At 38.9% G+C, this 19925-nt stretch overlaps 3 protein-coding genes across 3 annotated transcripts in view; 2 read left to right on the top strand and 1 right to left on the bottom strand.

Moving 5' to 3' along the window:
• LOC130084758 (C-terminal binding protein 1) overlaps positions 1 to 4091 on the bottom strand; it is a 48227-nt gene extending 44136 nt beyond the window's left edge. Inside the window, exon 1 of the mRNA XM_056250215.1 lies at positions 3988 to 4091. The gene's annotated coding sequence lies outside the window, so the exon portion shown is untranslated. The remainder of the gene's footprint in view (positions 1 to 3987) is intronic.
• Positions 4092 to 10273: 6182 nt separating this feature from the next.
• Positions 10274 to 11117, top strand: LOC130084766 (dual specificity protein phosphatase 12-like). Its single transcript, XM_056250235.1, is given in 2 exon segments — positions 10274 to 10672; positions 10674 to 11117. Coding segments are annotated over 2 exon segments (798 nt in total). The 5' UTR covers positions 10274 to 10295; the 3' UTR covers positions 11095 to 11117.
• Positions 11118 to 11397: 280 nt separating this feature from the next.
• On the top strand, positions 11398 to 19669 carry maea (macrophage erythroblast attacher, E3 ubiquitin ligase). The gene is made up of 9 exons (XM_056250226.1): positions 11398 to 11548; positions 14297 to 14479; positions 14568 to 14771; positions 14849 to 14971; positions 16395 to 16471; positions 16577 to 16685; positions 16803 to 16936; positions 17133 to 17328; positions 18789 to 19669. Exons 1-9 carry the CDS (start codon positions 11480 to 11482, stop codon positions 18882 to 18884), a joined length of 1191 nt encoding a protein of 396 aa, XP_056106201.1. The 5' UTR covers positions 11398 to 11479; the 3' UTR covers positions 18885 to 19669.
• The last annotated feature ends 256 nt before the right edge of the window (positions 19670 to 19925 follow it).

Below are 19925 nucleotides of genomic sequence, written 5' to 3'. Positions count from 1 at the left end.
TGTCATTCAGAATCACAGATTATTCTTTTTGGAAGTATGACCAACATAAGAATTTTCACCGGGAAATGTCATCTGAACTAGTAAGAAACATTCACTTTTGTTCTGGTTCTGACATTGCAGTAAATCGCGCTGATTAAATCTAACAATTGCTTATAAGTTATCATTTCACGCAAAACCGTGCAAAGTAGCTATACTATGTTCTCTAATTGTTAATGTTAACAACGTCAGCAAGCATTGCGTGACTACATCATGTAATGTCCTTCCGATATTATCCTTGTTTTCGCATGGGTCCGGTTGCAGTCTCTTTTTTTCTGTAGCCACTCCGAAGTCCGAACGAAGTCTTTTGCATTTTACAGCGGGTGAGTCTCTAGTTGTCACTGATGATGATCGTCGTTTGAACCTTTCTGGATCCGCCATCAAATTGATAAGTTTAATTATATCAAGTGCTGTGAGAAAAGGCTATAAATCTCTACCTCCAACATCCTCACACGCAATATAGCTTATACTAGCCGAGACTCCTTCTTTATGTGTACAGAATGTGACGTAATGACGCAAAGAAATGCTCGAACCTCCCGCGGAAATCCACCAGTACCACTGAAATTAAAAACATTATTACAAGCTTACCGTTTTGCATCGAGCTAAGGCAAGCAGATAGTTTTGAACACTGGCTGGTTATGTATTTTATCAAATATGTATTTTGGATCATTTTTAACCCAAAAAAAGCTACGGACAGCAGCTTTAAAGTTATAAATCATAAAAATAAGAATATGCATTCTGAGATAATTAGGAAATTTTGAATCATAAAGAAACTTTTGTGAGTTAAACTTTGATTTATTTATGAAGATGAGATTTAGCAGGTTAAATATTAAAACATGGTTTTCTTAATATTCAGCTTAAATTTTCCACCACAACATCATTATGTTTTATTTATTTATGTGCCTAGTGATCTTTAATCAGAATAACTTCCCCTCCCTCTTGTAGCATCATCTCTTCTCCTCTCTGATGATATGTCTACTGCCGCGAGGGCGGGACAACCTGTCACTCATATCAGATCCACCAATAGCAAACCACAACCATCCAATCAATTCCCCATAGACAAAATCAAGCCCCGCCCTGCATTTGTTCTTGTTCGAGAAGACATTTCACTCAGATATGTCACAATAGGGAAGAAAAGACTAGCGCAACTTCTGTTTCATGCCGACTTTAATGTGATTTAGGAAAGTCAAAATCTTCTTAATAAATAGCTGGTCAATTTTGTCACTGCAATATATTTTCTCTAAAACCAACTGGGCATATTTTCTCTTTGTAAAAGAGCGCAAGGACAGAACAAGGTGAACATCTCAACACCAAACCGCACATCCACCACAGTCAAATCAATTCTGAGCCACAGTAACAGCTGGGAAAAGAACCTGTCAGAGGACACAATCTATGATGAATGAGGAATATCGCAACTGGCACCGGTGAAAACCTCAAAAACCTATTGAAAAAGACAATAAAAGAGGGAAAAATAGAGGTGGGGAGAGGCAAAGAGCGTAAGAAAGATGCCCCTGAGAAAGATTACGCTGCCTCAGACGCACACTGCTGCTGCCGCCTCCCTGCCAGCACACACACACACACACACACACACACACGCACACCCACTGCAGCGTGGCGAATGGGTAAACTCCCTCACATAGCCTATCTTGAAGGGAAGAGTGTGCACGGATAACATTTCCCTAAATAAATTCAGTGTGACTGAACGCATCCTATTAAACTCGGCTCCAATCGGGGAGTGCAGAAGCAAGAGAATTTCATTAAAACACCCGCTGAGACCTAACAGTCCATTATTAGATCAAAGTCCATTAACAGATTGTATCTATGGAATAACTACATGGTGAATGCCAGAGAACAGGCATCGATTCGATCAAGATTATTCTCTGTCTTGGAGTCTTGGCGCAGCTGGTGCTGTGATTCCAGTCAAACAACAAACACAATTATACAGGATCCTATGAAAGCACTCGATGTTCTGCTCTGCAACTACAGACACTAAACATATATGACCAAAGTAGACTGCACACATCACAACCACTTAGGAAATAAAAATGATACATAAATATATGACATTAAATCAATACAAATTAAATACACCTAAAACTGAATAGCAATGAAATTAGACTGGCACTGACTGAAGGGTATGTGGCATTAAGGACCGGATTTACTTAACAGGGCAAAAAAATAACCCTGTCCATGACTTTTCAGCGCTAATTTTTGCAAAAAGCAAAAAGAGGGCTTGCACTGGAGCAAGCTGTAAGTAAGTCTGGCCCTAAATACTTTGAGGAAGTTGATTATGTGGTGTGACAAGCTAAATTTCCTCTAAATCTATAGTAAAAAGATTTTTGTAATTCATGTATGATTATTATTCATGCCATTTTTATGACCATTTATGATTAATTTGGACTATATGAAGCAAAACTCATTTGTCACAGGGTGGTAAAAAAATAGAATGATTAAAAGTTGTGAACCAACATTACAGCGTCGAAATTACTGGCTTTCTCTTATGCATCATATCACGGAGCCCCTAAGGGGACATGGTGGTGGAAAAAAATATGAGATGGGAGGAAAAAGAATAAGTCAATGCTTTTTTTTCTTTTCGTTTTGGCTAAATATAATTTTGACTTAAAATCTTGATTTTTATATAAAGGTTCATTACTTAGCGCCTTTGTACAGCCTGAGGCATTTTTTCAGAACTAAACAATATTCATTAAAAAAATATTTATGAATTCATGAAAATAAATAAGGTGGAACTAACTATTACTATTAATGAAGATGAATGAGCTGCAGTTTAGACATTCAGGGATGTAAATGTCACGCACATTCACAGCCCAATTCGATTTGTATATATATTAACTTAAGTTTAGCATGTGCAGGATGATGATGCATCAGCCAATGTGTTATTATAGGAAATAATTAGAAAACATTTGCTAATTTAGTTGTAATAGAACAAAATGTTAAAATATTAAAAGAGGACACTACTGGCCCCCTACCTGGGGTAAGAAGCTAAACTTTTACAGAATATATAAATGACTTTTGATATAATTCTCTCTTTTTTTTAAGTGTCATTAATGTAAGTACTAAATCAACTATTCTATTTAATATTGAATTTTGACTATTTGAATAATTGAGTAACCAATGACAGACAAAGCAGAATCCCAGTAAAAGAGATTAATCTGAAAGGTAAAATTATTATGTACAGGCATATGAATATTTACATGTTTAATTGCCCGTGTGAACACTATGGAATATGAATGCAAATTTTGTCATCATTTGACCTATAAGTTTTAATGAAAGTGAAGATGACTGAAATGTAGCCTACAACTAATTCATGGGAATACTAAATATGAATCATATTAATTACAATAATTATTCAAATTAAAAATAATAACACTAATAACAACATGCCTTCTGTGCCCATTCTGCGGGGTCATCTTACCCCAAGGGTCTAATTTTATCTTTTTACTTCAAAATAAAAACTAGAATTTTTACTCCACAAATCTAATAGACACAAACATGTTATATTCAACGTAATACAATGTCATAATCACTATTTTCCAGAGACACAAAATTAGGTCAATTAAACTCACTTTTGACTGACTAAATCTCACAAATGTTGATATTAAGATGAAATGACAAAAATAAAAAAGCGATTTTGTGCCATCTATGGTCGGGGGACCTTCAATCCTTCATATTGTAAGTTATAAAATATATCGAAATATTCAATTGCAGGATCAAATATCATACATTCATTCAAATCGCGTGACTGGATTCCTGCATTTTTTTTTATATCTCCAACACTAATCCCTTATAAAACCCTTAAAGTTTTATATATATTGTTGGGGTTTTCTTTACCACGTCGGCACGTCCTAATTCCAGCTTCAGTATCTCACTTGTTGCCGCTGTTTAAAGGGAATAATGACTAATTTAAAATATCAAGTGACTGTGAACACTTACTCAAAGTAACCCGAACTCTGCCACAGTGTTGACAACTAAGTGCCCTTAAATGCAAGTCAAGTGTGTTAGCTAAGAAAGCCCCTCAAAAGCCAGTCCACACAGCCGCGTCCATCTGCCTGACAGAAATAAAAAGCGCAAATGAAAACAAGGCTCTATCAGCGCGGTTTGACAAGCACACGCACCCAGGCCAGCTCGAAGAGAAAAGCAAAACAATCACAAACCTTGCATCACCCGCTTTGAAGGCTAAAGTCCCTGAATGTGCCCAGGATTCGGGTAAAACATGCTACGAAAATGTGACCAATCAGCGCCGTTTGACCGGTGAGGCAGCCAATCAGGAGAGGATGCGCTTGGACGAGAACCAATCATATCGAGACTCATTGCTCCAGCGGACACCGAAGGGGTGGGGGAGGGTTCACACTCGCATGTTCGTGCAGGAAAGAGAAATGTGAGCGCGATGTGGGGTGAAAGTGAGAGTGGAGGAGGTGAAGGGTGAGGAAAGGGAACAACTTTTTTTTCTTTTTTTTTATAAAATAGCGGATCTAACTGAATAGATGATTAATGAGACAATAAGCAATGCACGACCCACAACTTTTCCTACCATTAGTCAAAATAGCAACATTTCCATTTTGAAATAATGAAGTATGAAGGGGTAGCCTACACTTAAAGGTACAATATGTAAGATTTTTGTAATAAAACATTCAAAAAACACTTGCACACACAGTGTGATATATTTCATGCTGTTGTGTACATTATCCCAAAAGTTCCCAAGGATTTGTAAATCCAGAGAAATTCCAGTTTTAAATAATGGCTCGTCCCTTGTCATTTTTGCATATCAGTTACGTAACATCCGCGCTATCATCGGTTTCCGCTTGTAGAAACAATATATACATAGAAACGTCATTAGTGGCCGTTTCAATGGGCCGCTGCTACGTACGCCACTATGAGGAATCTATGTATATAACTATACAATATCTCGCAAGCCGCTGTTGTGTCGTTCAGTCATTATGGTTCATGATTATTGATTGCGAGTACAGAAAATAAAAATAAAAACGTAGATCAACTGAGGCAAGCAGGCTTTGGGACAAAAACGGAGAAATAAAACAAGGATCAATATCGGCGTGGCGTTTATTCCGAGAGCCTCGTAACAAACTTGGACTTGATCTATCCACAGAGACTCCGCTCTCACATGTGTTTTAATTGAAAGGTTAGCAAATCTTTATATTATTTATTGTACACATACTGTTATATTGCATTTTGTTTGTACTTCAGTAATGCTTTTTATCAAGTCTGGTGACCAAGTCTATGGCAGTGAAATTAAATACAACCTATGTGTTGCACAAAAATATTTAGCCATTGCTTGCAAATACTGTGGGTTTGTTCAAATGTACTTTTAGTGTGATTGTTTTAAACGTGTAAAACTGCGCAGCATTAACCCACCAAATCATTTGACAAATAGTCACATATCAGTAACAGGCTAAGGCATTACATTTCACGTTCCTTGCAGATAATTCATTACGATGACATAAAATAGTGTGATCAAATGTTCAGGTAATACAAAAACGAATTTATTAGCTGATATATAATTTATATGATTCGTGAATTCCACACATCTCTGCATGGTGAAAACGACATCTCCCATCGTTGAAATCTTGACGGATTTACAAACGGTTTGGTTTCTTACAAACGTTATTAATGTGGCTATAATTCTGGATGATTATTTATTTATACACTTATTATTCATAAGTGTCATAACTACATCTCTGACGTTTATAACAAACCAAACCGTTTGGAAATCGGTAGAAAATTGAGCAAGTTATGGTTATTTAAAAAGTACAAGCACCATTAAAACACAATGTTACGAGTGAGCGAGCTGCCTGTGACAAGATGGCCGCCAGGTGCGGACGTCGACCTCCATTGGCCAGTAGTCTCAGCCTCAGACGTCACGCCCACGGAACGTTGGCTAAACGTCTGATGCATATGGTACACTTAACTGGAAACACTTCAGGAATGTCGAAGTCGTCATCTGATTGGTTGAATTTTATCAGATTTCCGGGGGGCGCGAGTGTCGCGTTTATTTTCGGTCCGCCAGGAAACAAAGCGCAGACGTGTGATTGCGGAAGAAAAACTGTTGTGTTTACATGAGTGACAATGAGCATTTATCAAGATCAGCTAAACGTAGGATTCTCAAAAGTATGCGAGGTTCACGGCATAGACTCTTGAAGTTTTCTTCTCCTTCTTTGATTTTCTATGCTGACTGACTTGTTGCACGCAGGTCTGTTGTTGTGGGGACATTTCCACGCACCGAAACGTGACGTTGAACGAAACGATCTGTAATTGGTTGTTTTACATGTCGGTCAAACGGCCTTATGGGCGGGCCTTGGCCAAAGGAAGCTGCTATGAATTCCAGACCTTCAGCCGTCAGTCTGAAGGTCTGGCTACGCGAGACTATTGGCCAGCAGCGCGGACGAGACATCTAGCCTTTATTATGGATATCTATGGATGTGCCCCCTTAAACCCAGCTGTACTCAGACCATAACTCCATACTTCATATATAATAAAGTATTAAAGACCTACTGACATTTAAAAACAAATTATAAGATTTCACAGATGTGTGTGTAGGCCTAGCATTGTCAGCTACAGTATTTAAAAAATAAAATGAAACTGAAAAACATCTGCATAATTAAAGCTTGCCAACTCACAATGAGGTCAGTAAGGTGCTTGTGAGTTTTACAGTTTTCCATGCTTATATTTTCTATGTCAGAAAACGTTTTAATTTCTTATGTGACAAGTTTTGTCCTCGGTTTTATTCAGGTCGACATGAAATGGAAGTTTCGATAGTCTTTTCATTGTGAAGTAACGGCCTCTCAAGTGAAACGGCCTCTCAAACAAGCACAAAGGGCGGGACTTGCTTTTGTCCATGGGGAATTGATTGGATTGTTGTGGTTTGCTACTGTTGTGATGTCATGTGAGTGACAGTTGACCTGTCCTCACGGCAGTAAACACAGTTGCGAGGAAAAGTTATTTTTATTAAAGAGGGTACACAAATTAACAAAATAAATAAAATGTACATGGAAATCATTTATAATATATAATAAATACTAGTCAATTTTAATTTTATGGTGACTTTATCAATGAGGTGTTTCAGCTTGATATGTTTGTTCTCACACCAATATTTAAAGCTGCATTCCGTAACTTTTTTGGGTTAAAAATTATCCAAAATATATTTTTTAGCAAGTACATATCCAGCCGAGTTCAAAACTATTTGCTTGCAAAACAGTGGTACTGGTGGATTTCCGCGGGAGATTCGAGCATGTCTTTGCATCATTACGTCACATCTGTACACATAAAGAAGGAGTCTCGGCTAGTAGACTATGAGTGGGAGGATTTTGGAAGTGGAAATTTATAGCCTTTTCTCACAGCACTTGATATAATTAAACTTATTAATTTGATGGCGGATCCAGAAAGGTTCAAACGACAATCACCAGTGACAACTGGAGGTACACGTTGTAAAATGCAAAAGACTTCGAACTTCGGAGTGGCTACTAGTCTCAGCCTCAGACGTCACGCCCACGGAACGTTGGCTAAACGTCTGATGCATATGGTACACTTAACTGGAAACACTTCAGGAATGTCGAAGTCGTCATCTGATTGGTTGAATTTTATCGGATTTCCGGGGCGCGAGTGTTGCGTTTATTTTCGGTCCGCCGGGAAACAAAGCGCAGACGTGTGATTGCGGAAGAAAAACTGTTGTGTTTACATGAGTGACAATGAGCATTTATCAAGATCAGCTAAACGTAGGATTCTTAAAAGTATGCGAGGTTCACGGCATAGACTCTTGAAGTTTTCTTCTCCTTCTTTGATTTTCTATGCTGACTGACTTGTTGCACGCCGGTCTGTTGTTGTGGGGACATTTCCACGCCCCGAAACGTGACGCTGAACGAAACGAACTGTAATTGGTTGTTTTACATGTCGGTCAAACGGCCTTATGGGCGGGCCTTGGCCAAAGGAAGCTGCTATGAATTCCAGACCTTCAGCCGTCAGTCTGAAGGTCTGGCTACGCGAGACTAAGTGGCTACAGAAAAAAAGAGACTGCAACCAGCCAGCCCATGTGAAAACAAGGATAATATCGGAAGGGCTTTAAATGTAGTCACGCAATGCTGATGCTGTTAACATTAACAATTTGAGAACAAAGTATAATTTGCACGGTTTTACGTGATATGATAAGCGTGATTTACGGCAATGCTTTTTTCCCCTTAGTTGGTCAGAATAAAAGTGGATGTTACTTACTTGTTCAGATGACATTTTCCTGTGTAAATTCTTATGCTCTTATGCTCTTATGCTCTTATGCTTTCGTAAATTCTTATGCTCTTATGCTTTCATAAATTCTTATGAAATACTTCCAAAAAGTAGAATCTGTGATTCTGAATGCCAGTATCCAGACCGGGCGCGGTGACTGACAGCAAAGTCCTTTTAGGGACTTTATATTTATATAAATAGTCTCTGCTGACAGCCGCACATTCTCCTCAAAACATTGGATTCATCCGCGCTGTGCCGTGCCAAGGTACAACTCACGTAAAGTTGATCATTCCGACAAAGAGGACGGCAGCTTTAAAACAATCAAATATATTTTTATTTGAATATGAAAAAGATTTAAACTCCGATGTTATTCTGCAGTTTGGTTGTGGATTAACAAAAATAAACTGACGGAAAACAAGTCGGTACTGAGCTCGTCTTGGTTTATTATGAAATGTAAAAATAATGTTTTCGCTCATGAAAGCATAAATGTTATCTTTTGTTTTGCTGTAAATTAATCTAACACTATAACTGACAATAATGTAGGCTAGCCACTGGGAGACCACAGACGGCTGTCATTCACTGTATTGCATTAATAGTAAGCCAGTTAATATATTTGTAATACAAAGTATTTTTCCAAGAGTATTTTCGTGCCGTGACCGTGGGGGCGGGAACATGTGTGACGTAGCCATACACTCTTACCATAGACTGTAAAAAATAAAATAAATAAAAAGGCTCTTCTCTTACAAGACCTTCTCATTCTAGCGTTTAATGGGCTCTATGCACGGCGGTATTTCCGGTGAAGGTCTAAGGATGCTGGATTACTTCCGCCGATCGTAGAGTCCAATGCTATACCGAGAATTTATATTGGTTTTTATACTCTATTGCTATACTAAAGAAACGTTAGTCACAAAAACAGACAAAACAGACACTCCTCATTTTGTTTATGCTTCTGTGTTTATTATATTAAATAAACATAACAATATATAAAATTATATCTAAACGTATTAAAGTTTCGTTTCAAAGACGAGAGGACAGTAAATTTTGAAGACTCTGCCATAATCCCGTTTTCCTCGGTTTTCCTCCGCTTTAAATCTCCCCAACCGGAAACGCACGAGCTTCCTTGCGTCAAACGCGGAAGTTATGCGTGCATATAGCCCAAGGGGTGCTTCTCAATATCCCTCCTCGTCTCCTCGCTCCTCCGTCCTCCATCCTATGACCCGGAAACCAATCGAGCTCAGCCATCTTGAAGGACATCTCAATTCTCTAATTGTACCGCGAGGAGGCAAGGATCGAGGAGTGAGGAGGCTTCCAGAGGAGCTATGAGCGAGGATACACAGGTGTACCCTTTGCGGAAGAGTTTTATCGACTAAACATGACGCACGTATCAATTCTCCTCCCCCTTCACATCTGTCACAATCATTTGAATTTATACTTTACTCTTGTAGTTTACATAAACCACACAACTCACATATTTCAACAAGGTATCTTGCTTTATTATTATTTATTATGAATTTCTTAAATAAACAAACTTTAACAACATAAGGGCAGATCCTTTGAGCACTGCTGATGACGCAGTGAAGTGACGTTCGAGTGATCAAGTATTCCAATGTATAAAAAAGCTTTCATTCAATTCCTCCGTCCTCATTTTGTTTTTCTTGCAGCCTTCCCTCGCGTCCTACAGGGGGTGGAGCTGAGACGCGAGGAAAGGAAGCGAGGAAAGGAAACGAGGATGCACAAATAAGAAATGAGAAGCACCTAAGGACTGGACCTTTGACCATAGACACTGGTAGGATGCAGCCTTCCGAGTTCAGTAGCGTTGATGTTTACATTACAGGCATAGCTCTAGAGCTGCGGGGAAATACCTTTGAATTAATCAAATCTATTATAATACTCTCTTATGAATTTATAAAAAAGTTTAATAATAACCCTGGAAATGTAGCAGTAACAGAGACGTAACGTTAGAAGTTACACTTATTGATATGAGAAGTGTTGTTGTGTTTACCCAGTAAACCATGATAGGAGTGGAGGCTGGACTCTACATCGGATCTGTGTCCGATGTGAAGGATCCTCAGAGCCTGACAGACGCCGGTGTAACACACATACTCAGCGTTGACTCAGAGGAACCTGCTGTGTCTGGATTCGACACGAAATTTGTCCGAGCTCTGGATGATGCGTCCACAGATCTCCTGAGCAGACTGGATGACTGTGTCAGCTTTATACGTGACGCTCTCAGCACACAAGATGAGTCCAAATCACCAGCAGTTCTTGTGCATTGCCATGTTGGGCAAAGTAGAAGTGCGGCAGTGGTGACTGCTTACCTGATGAAAACACAACACCTGAATCTTCATGATGCATATTCTAAACTCCAAAACTTAAAACCAGATGTTAAAGCTCCAAAATGTGCCAAAAGAAGTCTTCGCTGTTGACCCTGCACAAACCCAGAATGCAGAAGCTGTATACAGATGTAGAAAGTGCAGACGCACACTTTTCCGTCACTCCAGCATTCTCAGTCACTGTGTGGGAGAAGGAGCCTCTTCATTCTCTCATAAGAAGACGAGGATAGTGAGCCTTACAGCTGAAGATCAGAGACAGTGCACATCCTTCTTCATAGAGCCGGTGCAATGGATGGAGCAGGCCTTACTAGGTGTTATGGATGGACAGCTATTGTGTCCCAAGTGCAGCTCAAAGCTGGGCTCGTTTAACTGGTACGGTGAACAGTGTTCGTGTGGGCGCTGGGTGACACCGGCCTTCCAGATGCACAAGAACCGAGTGGATGAAATCAAACACATCAGTATATCTGCACTCAAATGACCAACAAATAAAGATCTGTATTGTATGCTCTGAAAAAAAAAAAAAAAAAAAAAGGATGCAGCCTTCCGTTTGAGTAACACGCATGATGTCACTGACGCGAGCGCAACCGCCAAACACGTCCGTCTAACGCGTGTTTTCATAGAAAAATAATGGAAAAGTAGCGTAGTGGAATGGGAAAACCGCTGAACGGCCCCTTATAACGACACGAGGGTAAGGAAATAATGACAGCATTTTCATTGTTTGGATGAACTTACTAACCCTTTCAGGACACATCTATGCACCGCCACACTAGGAGGCAGTAATGTCCAGTCTAGCTTCATTGCCGCAGTGAAGACCAACGCCGAGAAGAAGACGAACAAACGCTCCACAGTTTCCCCAAAGCAAGATGGCGGTGCAGGAGACAGCAGCTCAACTCTCTATGGCCCTAAAGGTGCAAGAATATCCAACTTTAAAGGTCTGTCATCCCTTTCCTCTTAATACTCTAATCGTGCAACTGAACAGATTCTCTATAGCGCTATATGACCTTCATAACCGATCATCAAAACGGAAATGATCGATCAGATGAAAGTATGTGGCTGCATTTAGACAGTTAACGTTAACTGGTTAGCTCTAGGGCTAGGCAACTTAGCAAAATAAGTCTCACACAAACACATTTCACCGGAGTGATCGCAAACAGTCGAGCTGTGACATCGGCTGTGTACAGTTATAAACCGATGGATCTATATAAAGGAGAGCAATAAGTCGAATAATGTCATCGCTGATCCGTGACACTTTTGCGTTCCGACAGTCTTGTTTTATTAGGCAGCCGCTGTATTATCCCATCACAGGTTTGTCCAATAGTGCAACCAATGCAGATTGACGAGAACCATTAGCGAGGTGGATAGTGACACGACTCGTAATCGGTTGTTTAACGTTAGCTATTTTATAATCGAGTACTGATGAGATCATTTCGTTGTGAACGCTGTCGTCTGAAAATATGATCTAGACAGAGCATGATATTCGTGTCTCTAGATAAATGCTGGAGGAATAGACACATGCCAATGGTGACCAGAGCTCGGTATGCAAGCGATTTATGCACCATATTAGGATCGCATTGCATCGTGTTGCGTTGATCAGTAGCAGATCTTAGCTGGTTATAGCTCAGGTGTTGATTCTCGATGAGGGGCTTATTATTTAATGGTTGGCATACAGCACCTTTGTTCTCTGCGCCACAGGGTTTTCCCGATTGATAGCGTCGATTTGTCTGAATCCTTGCGTTCATCGATTCCTTTTATTGTTTAATGATGAGTTGAATGCGTTGTAACGTGATTTAGTTAATTGATCTCCTGTAAAATGACGCCTGTTTATGTACATGCACACTGAATGTCAATAATATATGGTCTTCACTGCTGTGTCAAGGGCATATTGCATCTGAGCTTGTCTTGCAGCATTGAGAATGATTTCCAGTACCTTCTTAATCATTGCATCATGTTCTATCTAACCATGTAAACTAGTCACTTTTTTTTTTTCGTGTGCAAAATCTTAAGACACATTGGTTGAAGAATGAATGAACTAGCTCTTTTTGTAAGGCAGGCACTGATTCTTGTAATATTTTAGAGGGTCAGAGATCATTAAAATGAACACATATTTAAACAAGCAAATTATGTAACAGAATAGAGCTCTAAATGGATACATGTATCTTTTTTGACAGTTGTAATGAAAGGTTTTAATTATGAGTTTATAGGCATAATTGAACAGTAGTTTATCTTCTATTGTTTGATAAAGAAATCAATATCTTAAAATTGTTGATTGAAATGTGAGATGAATTATTAATCATTCAAGCGAAACTGAAACTAAATTCACTGCCAGGCTCACGTCATCTAGCCTCCCTCTCTCATTCGGCACGAATCCAACTGTTTCCATATTCGCAAAGTATTTGAATGCTAAACTATTATTTATTATCTAAACTAGGCTTTTTACTTCACTTGTGTTTGTGTCAGTTGTAATGTAAGGTTTAAAAGTCCCCATGAAATCAAAATGGAAGTTTTTTGGCTTTTAGTATAAATATGTTAGTCTGTAATCTATATACTATCTATAAGCTAGTGCGTCTCCAAAACAATGACACAATTCACATAAGATAGGCCTAAGCATTCAAAACTTATTATCTCACTTCCGCCAATACGGAGCAATGATTTTGATGACATCACTCTGCACTTCAGTTTCTCATCAGATTTTCTGTCCAATCAAATGCTCTCTAGAATCTGAAGCTCCGCCCCCTACATTATAAATAGCTGAAGCTGTGGCTAAAATCGGTCACTTGATCACACATTTACTATTTTCTACATGTTGAGTGACGCATTGTGCACTATATAGGCGATTCAATGCACTTCAGTGGGCCTTTAATTATGGGTTTAAGTTATAGGCATGCATGAATGAACTATAGTTTATATTTGTTTGATAATGAAATAAATCCATATCTTAAAATTGTTTATTGAAATGAAATATTTGATTCTGTATAATTTAGTTTTTGCGGGCTTAGTTGTGTGCTGATTTATGCATTAGTGCTTTTTTTTCAGTTTTCAGTAGTTTGCATGAATTCTGGCTTGCATTGAGGACCTTTCACTTCTCACTGCCTAAAATTAGGTTGCACATTGTAATCCAACAAAGGTTATAGCTTCAATTATAGCATTGACTGATGTAGGGAGTTTTTCTACTCTAAAACATCTGTACGTGAATAGAGCACTGCAAATGTTGATACTACTTATCTGCCCTGGTTGTAAGGTGACAGATGGCCTGATCAAAATAAACTGGCGGATACTGAGAGATAAGGTTGAAGTTTTATGCATCTCTGCCTCTTCCAGGGCTTTTCATTCTGGCCTAATGATCATGTCCATCTTTATGGCCTTTCTCTCAAATGGAACTACTTACTACTTATTTAGCTAATGCTGAATCTTACGAGTCTAGAATATTTGCTTACTAAGGATCCACTGGACATTTCAATGCTTAAATCACAGGATATAAATGATTACTAGAATGTAATTTATTGGGTGAACTAAACCTTTAGTGATTTGAGAGAGAGAGAAATGTAATGATGTATGACTGAGGTGCTTTTTGAATTGTTGTGAAGATTAATATTACCAAGCAAGCAACATACAAAGATGTTGTTGTAGCTAGCCGAAATTGTGCCTGCTAATGAAATTCTGTTGTTTATTTACCTCAACAGGTTCCTTATGAAACCTTGAACAAGCGCTTCCGAGCAGCTCAAAAGAATATAGACCGGGAGACCAGTCACGTGACGATGGTGGTGGCAGAGCTGGAGAAAACGCTCAGTAACTTTCCAGTGGTGGATACCGTAGTCTCTCTCCTGGATGGGGTGGTTGAGAAGCTCAGCGCCCTCAAGAGAAAGGTATGCCAATGCATCATGTTGAATTAGTTCAGTTTTACTGCATTTGTTCTGTTCACACTAAAGAGTGAAAGGGTTTCTCATCTGATAGGCAGCTGAGTCTATCCAAGCAGAAGATGAGAGCGCTAAGTTATGCAAGCGACGCATAGAGCACCTGAAGGAACATAGCAGCGACCAGCCGGCCAGCGCCAACGTTTGGAAGAAGAAGCGCATGGACCGCATGATGGTGGAACACTTACTACGATGTGGCTATTACAACACCGCAGTCAAGCTAGCCAGACAAAGTGGGATTGAGGTGCGTCTCCACTTACACAGTGCATCATGTAAGAGTTTTGAGCTGGTTCTCATATTGGCTGTGTTTTGTTTTTGTAGGATTTGGTGAACATAGAAATGTTTCTTACCGCAAAAGAGGTTGAAGAATCTCTTGAACGTCAGGAAACGGCTACCTGCCTGGCTTGGTGCCACGACAACAAGTCTCGCTTACGGAAAATGAAAGTAAGATGCTGGGTTCGTTTTCTCTCCCAGTTGCCGTATTCAAACATTTACTTGCGTTTTAACCGTCATTACGGACCCACAGTATGTTTTGTGGTTATATTCCTTGCAGTCTTGTGTTTTCATTTCAGAGATGTTTTGTCACGTAGCCTGAAGTAGGGCTGGGCGATAAAACGATAACGATAATTATCGCGATATAATTTCTTCTCGATAAAACGATATCAAGAGGTCGATAAATGTTCGATAATGTTTATGCGCCAAAAGCGGAACGAAACTCATTTGAACCTCGCGCGCTCACGGACTGTTTATCCGCTCGGCTCAAAGTCCAAACGGCAGCGCAGCGCAAGCTCACTAGAGCAGACGTGTTTACTCTGATCGTCTCGCTCACGAGATCCAGTGAGAGAAGCGCTAGAGTTCAGCGAAGAACACAAATGTTTAAAGGCAGATGAAACACCGCTGACAAACAGGAAAAACACTGTGCGCAACGATACAGTCAATCTGAATTGATACTGAATCCATTTAGCCTACCATGGATTTACTGTAAGGTTAGCCTAGTAATATTAACTGCACCATGAAATGTGGGATACATATTGAATTGTATAATATTATTAATGTAGACAACAATGTATTAAATGTCTAATGGAATATAATTATAGTTTTTAATAATGTATTTAACTGTTAGGCTACTGTTTTTCATACAAATACCATAGAAACCATAAAGTTACATTTTGCCATGATAGTGAGGTACTAATTTATAGCGTTAGGCGATGCCTGGTTTTATCTGTGGTTATCATGATCTAAATGCATGATACTGGATGACCAATGGTTAATTTTAATAAAACTCAAACAGTCAGAATATTACATTTTACCAAATAAAAATGTGGTTAATTTTTTTTTTTTTTTACAGATGTTACTGTTTTTGTTAATGAACATAAATTTAACAGAGTAGTATTAGCTTGAGTTAGGATGCAGATTTACTGTCAACTCACTGTCAAATATGCATTTCGAGACAAAACATGTAATTTGAATATTGCAGGCTGCATTGCAAACTGTGCTGAAGAAATATTTTTCTATGATATTAATTTTGTTAAGGAAAAATGACAAATGTTTGAATGTTCTACCTCAGATTTGTGAAATGTTCACCTGTTTGTCAAGTGTTTGTCATGATATGTTCTGACAATGAAGAGTTAAAACCACAATTAACACTCTGGTTTATACAACTTTCACTTAGGAGCAAAAATTTGCCTTTAAACTTGAAAGAAATAAAGATTTGACATTTATCGTGATAATTATCGATATCGACTGATATAAAAAAAAAATATCGTGATAATTTTTTTGGGCCATATCGCCCAGCCCTAGCCTGAAGGCAATGCAATTTGAAAGGTAAAGTTTATTCCGTTTTATTGAAATATGTTCTCGTTCCCAGAGCTGTTTGGAGTTCAGTTTAAGGATCCAGGAATTTATTGAACTCATTCGACAAAACAAACGAATGGACGCAGTAAGGTATGAGACAAATCCTAGGACTTCATGGGTAGAGTGCCATTTTAACTGAATTACTGTCATTTATTGTTAAACATGAATATAGATCATAAGTATTTGTTGATTTAGACATGCACGCAAACACTTCAGCCAAGCAGAAGGAGGGCAGTTGGATGAGGTACGGCAAGTGATGGGCATGCTGGCGTTTCCCTCAGATACGCACATCTCACCGTATAAGGTAAATGACATTTCTGGACCTATGTTATCTGAAACTGTTCTGATATTGATCGTTTATTGTTTCTGAATATGGTACAAGTTCAGTGGTCTGCAACATTTCTTTTGTCTTTCCTCCCAGGATCTTTTGGATCCAGCTCGCTGGAAAATGCTGATCCAGCAATTCAGATATGACAACTACAGATTACACCAGCTGGGGAACAACTCTGTGTTTACCATTACCCTGCAGGCAGGGCTGTCCGCCATCAAAACCCCGTATCCTTTCTGCAGTAACGTTCATCATCCTTAGGGTTTTCAGCAGGTCATTTATTCAACTGATTCTGAGTAATAGCCGATTTTAACAGTATTTTTGGCTAGATGACAAGAGAAAGGTCATTGTTTTTAAGTGACTGTAAATGGTACTCTGTTGGTTCTAACTGAATAGTTGTTGACCTTAATTCCAAGTTTACAGGCAGTGTTATAAAGAGGATGGCACTTCCAAAAACCCAGACTGCCCTGTCTGCAGTAAGTCGCTCAACAAATTGGCTCAACCTCTTCCCATGGCCCACTGTGCAAACTCAAGGCTGGTGTGCAAAATCTCTGGCGAGGTCATGAATGAGAACAACCCACCCATGATGCTGCCTAATGGCTATGTTTATGGATACAATGTGAGTTTTGAAGCTAGTTTTGTGTCATTTTCATATTCAGTGTTTATATGCTATAATTGTTCTATGCCAGGGCTGCACAATGAATCCAAATAAAACCGATATTCAAAACGCCATTATCACATTTCAACACTGCGTGTTTCAGAGTAAAGCGCGGCACTGCGTTCTTCCGCCGGTGGTTGCAGCATCTCAGGCGGGATTGGTTCACAGTAAACGCTGCTCCACACGGCTCTGAATTTGGGTTACTTAAAACATTTAAGCATTGACATTGATGCATTTGGGAATACAACATGTGCCAGTCATCTTCCTATACTTGAAATGAGAAATACTTATCAGCGGGAGAGAAGCTTTAAGGCCTTTATGCAGTGTTCCATCAAATAATAAGTTTGGTGGTTTAACATTTCAAAATGAAGGAATTAAGACCATAAATATTAGTTTTGTAATTTTGCTATTGTAATGTAAAATAAAATGTTTGTTTTTTTTGTGTTTTTTTTACAGTGAAATATTTCTATTCATAATTCGCCTTTGGCTAAGCCACACCCTACAATGTAGATTGACCAATCACAGCGCAGCCAAGAACGAGCTCCCACAGAGGTCCGACACTTTTTCACAGCGCTCCATTGTCTCATATTTTTGGTCTCGGCAGGCTATTACCGTCGTAGTTTTATCAAAAATATGGTTAAACGTTGTGCCTGGGGAATTTGTAACACAGATACGCGTTTCCCAGCGAGGTTGGAGGGGGGTGTCCGTTTTTTTCCCTTCCCAAACCGGTCAAATCCTGACAAGTGTCGTCAAGCACATGCTGCTAATAAATACAACGTTATATTCGCGTAGTCCGTTTGCTTTGTAATAACGATTATAGAAGTGAATAGAGACCTACCCAGCTTTGCTCCTTGATATTGTTAGTCCCAGCCTCCGTCTCGCTTAGTAGGATATGCGGTGGTTCATTTTTTGACTGTGACCGGTATGCTTTTGCCTCTATTTGGATGCCTTGTTGTTCCTTTGCGTTTCGCCTGTATGTCGTGAATAAAGCCTTCGAACGTATATTGCAGCCCCTTTTGCCTACTTCTATCGGACACTTTATTTGCTGCTTTATAAAAGTTTGATAAAATTTCAGCAGGAAGAGCTGTCACAGCATAAGCTATGTTGATACCAGAGCCCAGATGAAGTTTGTTTGACGGACGTAGCAACAGTAACTAAGGGGGGCGGGGCTTAGCCAAAGGCGAATTGTATTTCGTTTTTTGTAGAAGTAATAATGTAAACATATAAATATAATTTTAAAAAAATGTTGGCCCTACAAAATAATTGTGCACCCCTACAAACAAGCAACTGGATTTTTTTTTTTTTTTTAAAGAAAAATCACAGTTAGATTTTTTTCCCCAAAATTGTGCAGCCCAATATTATGCTGTTAGCAATGCTGTGTATATATAGTGATTTAACATTTCCTTGCCTCTGGTTTTCAGTCTCTCTTGTCCATTCGTCAAGATGACAAGGTGGTATGCCCCAGGACCAAAGAGGTGTTCAACTTTTCCCAGGCCGAGAAGGTTTATATTATGTGATGCGAGCTCTACTAAACCTCTGGAACGTTACTTCTCGGAGCCATCATAGGCTGGGTGAATCTCATGTTGACATCATTTGTCCAAGGGTGTCAATCCTGTGGCCCTTGTTCCATGCAAGTGAAATTCATTGACAATATGCCCTTGTCCTCAACCGGCCTACAAGACCTTTTCTGAACTGATTGTTCCGAATCACAATGGAGTTGTTCTGCGAGAAACAGACTTGTGTGATGAGGGAGGTTTTTTGTGTGTGTGGTGTTTTTAAACTGGTTGATAGTCTGGCATTTATTTAACTTTTCAATAGTGTAAAACAAACCAACGCGACTCCATTTCAATTTATCTCAAAGGAGCTTCTGCCTTGTAGTGTGTTAACAAAATGAATAATTCATTTGTTTTTTTAACAAGGGCACCCATTTAGGTCATTATTTTTAGGTAGATTGTGAGTAGGTAGTTGTAGGGAACACTCTGATGCCTTGCTTTTGCACCTGTGAAATCTGTGAAATGCATTTATGTTAATATGATATTTTGACTGACATCCTCAGTTAATGAGGTAACGTTAAAAAAGCTGTAGCATTTATAGCAATAATGCTCTGCTCTGATGTACAGACTAAAAAGACACTATAGTGTTCTTTGGTGTCAGGCTTTTGTTAAAGAATCACATTAGTTTACACAGTACATACTATATGGACTTCTTATATCATCATCTATCATTCATCAAATAAAACTTTCTGTGTATGACCAAAGTCCTTTAAGGACAAGTATGCAAGATTGAATTCTGATGGATATGCTTACATTTGGAGGAGTTTTCTTTTATTATTATTATTAACTAATAGTATGTTGTGTTATACAAAACAATATCATAAGGTGTTGTTAACTTCATGCTGCATTTAGTGCCGTTTTTTGATCTAAAGGATCAATTGTAAAATAGTAAAGCAGTTTTTTTTTTGGATTTCAGGGTAGATTCAAATCTTGCACAGTTTATTACATAGGCTGAAGTTTGTTGGGTTTTTTCCCCCCATCATCAAAATTTGCAGTCTTTCCATC

The sequence above is a fragment of the Rhinichthys klamathensis genome, unplaced genomic scaffold (genome assembly GCF_029890125.1).
Source record: "Rhinichthys klamathensis goyatoka isolate OS25496 unplaced genomic scaffold, OSU_Roscu_1.1 h1tg000068l_1, whole genome shotgun sequence".
Classification (NCBI taxonomy): domain Eukaryota; kingdom Metazoa; phylum Chordata; class Actinopteri; order Cypriniformes; family Leuciscidae; genus Rhinichthys; species Rhinichthys klamathensis.
Note: the sequence above shows the minus strand (reverse complement) of the source record. Positions and strands in the feature narration are given on the sequence as shown.

What these genes read in the sequence shown, in the direction of transcription:
- maea (XM_056250226.1), top strand. Translation starts at nt 11,480, where the DNA reads ATGGCGGTGCAGGAGACAGCAGCTCAACTCTCTATGGCCCTAAAGGTG. An exon ending in CTCGCTTACGGAAAATGAAA is followed by an intron (nt 14,972 to 16,394) that starts GTAAGATGCTGG and finishes TCTCGTTCCCAG; the next exon opens with AGCTGTTTGGAGTTCAGTTT. An exon ending in AAACGAATGGACGCAGTAAG is followed by an intron (nt 16,472 to 16,576) that starts GTATGAGACAAA and finishes TTGTTGATTTAG; the next exon opens with ACATGCACGCAAACACTTCA.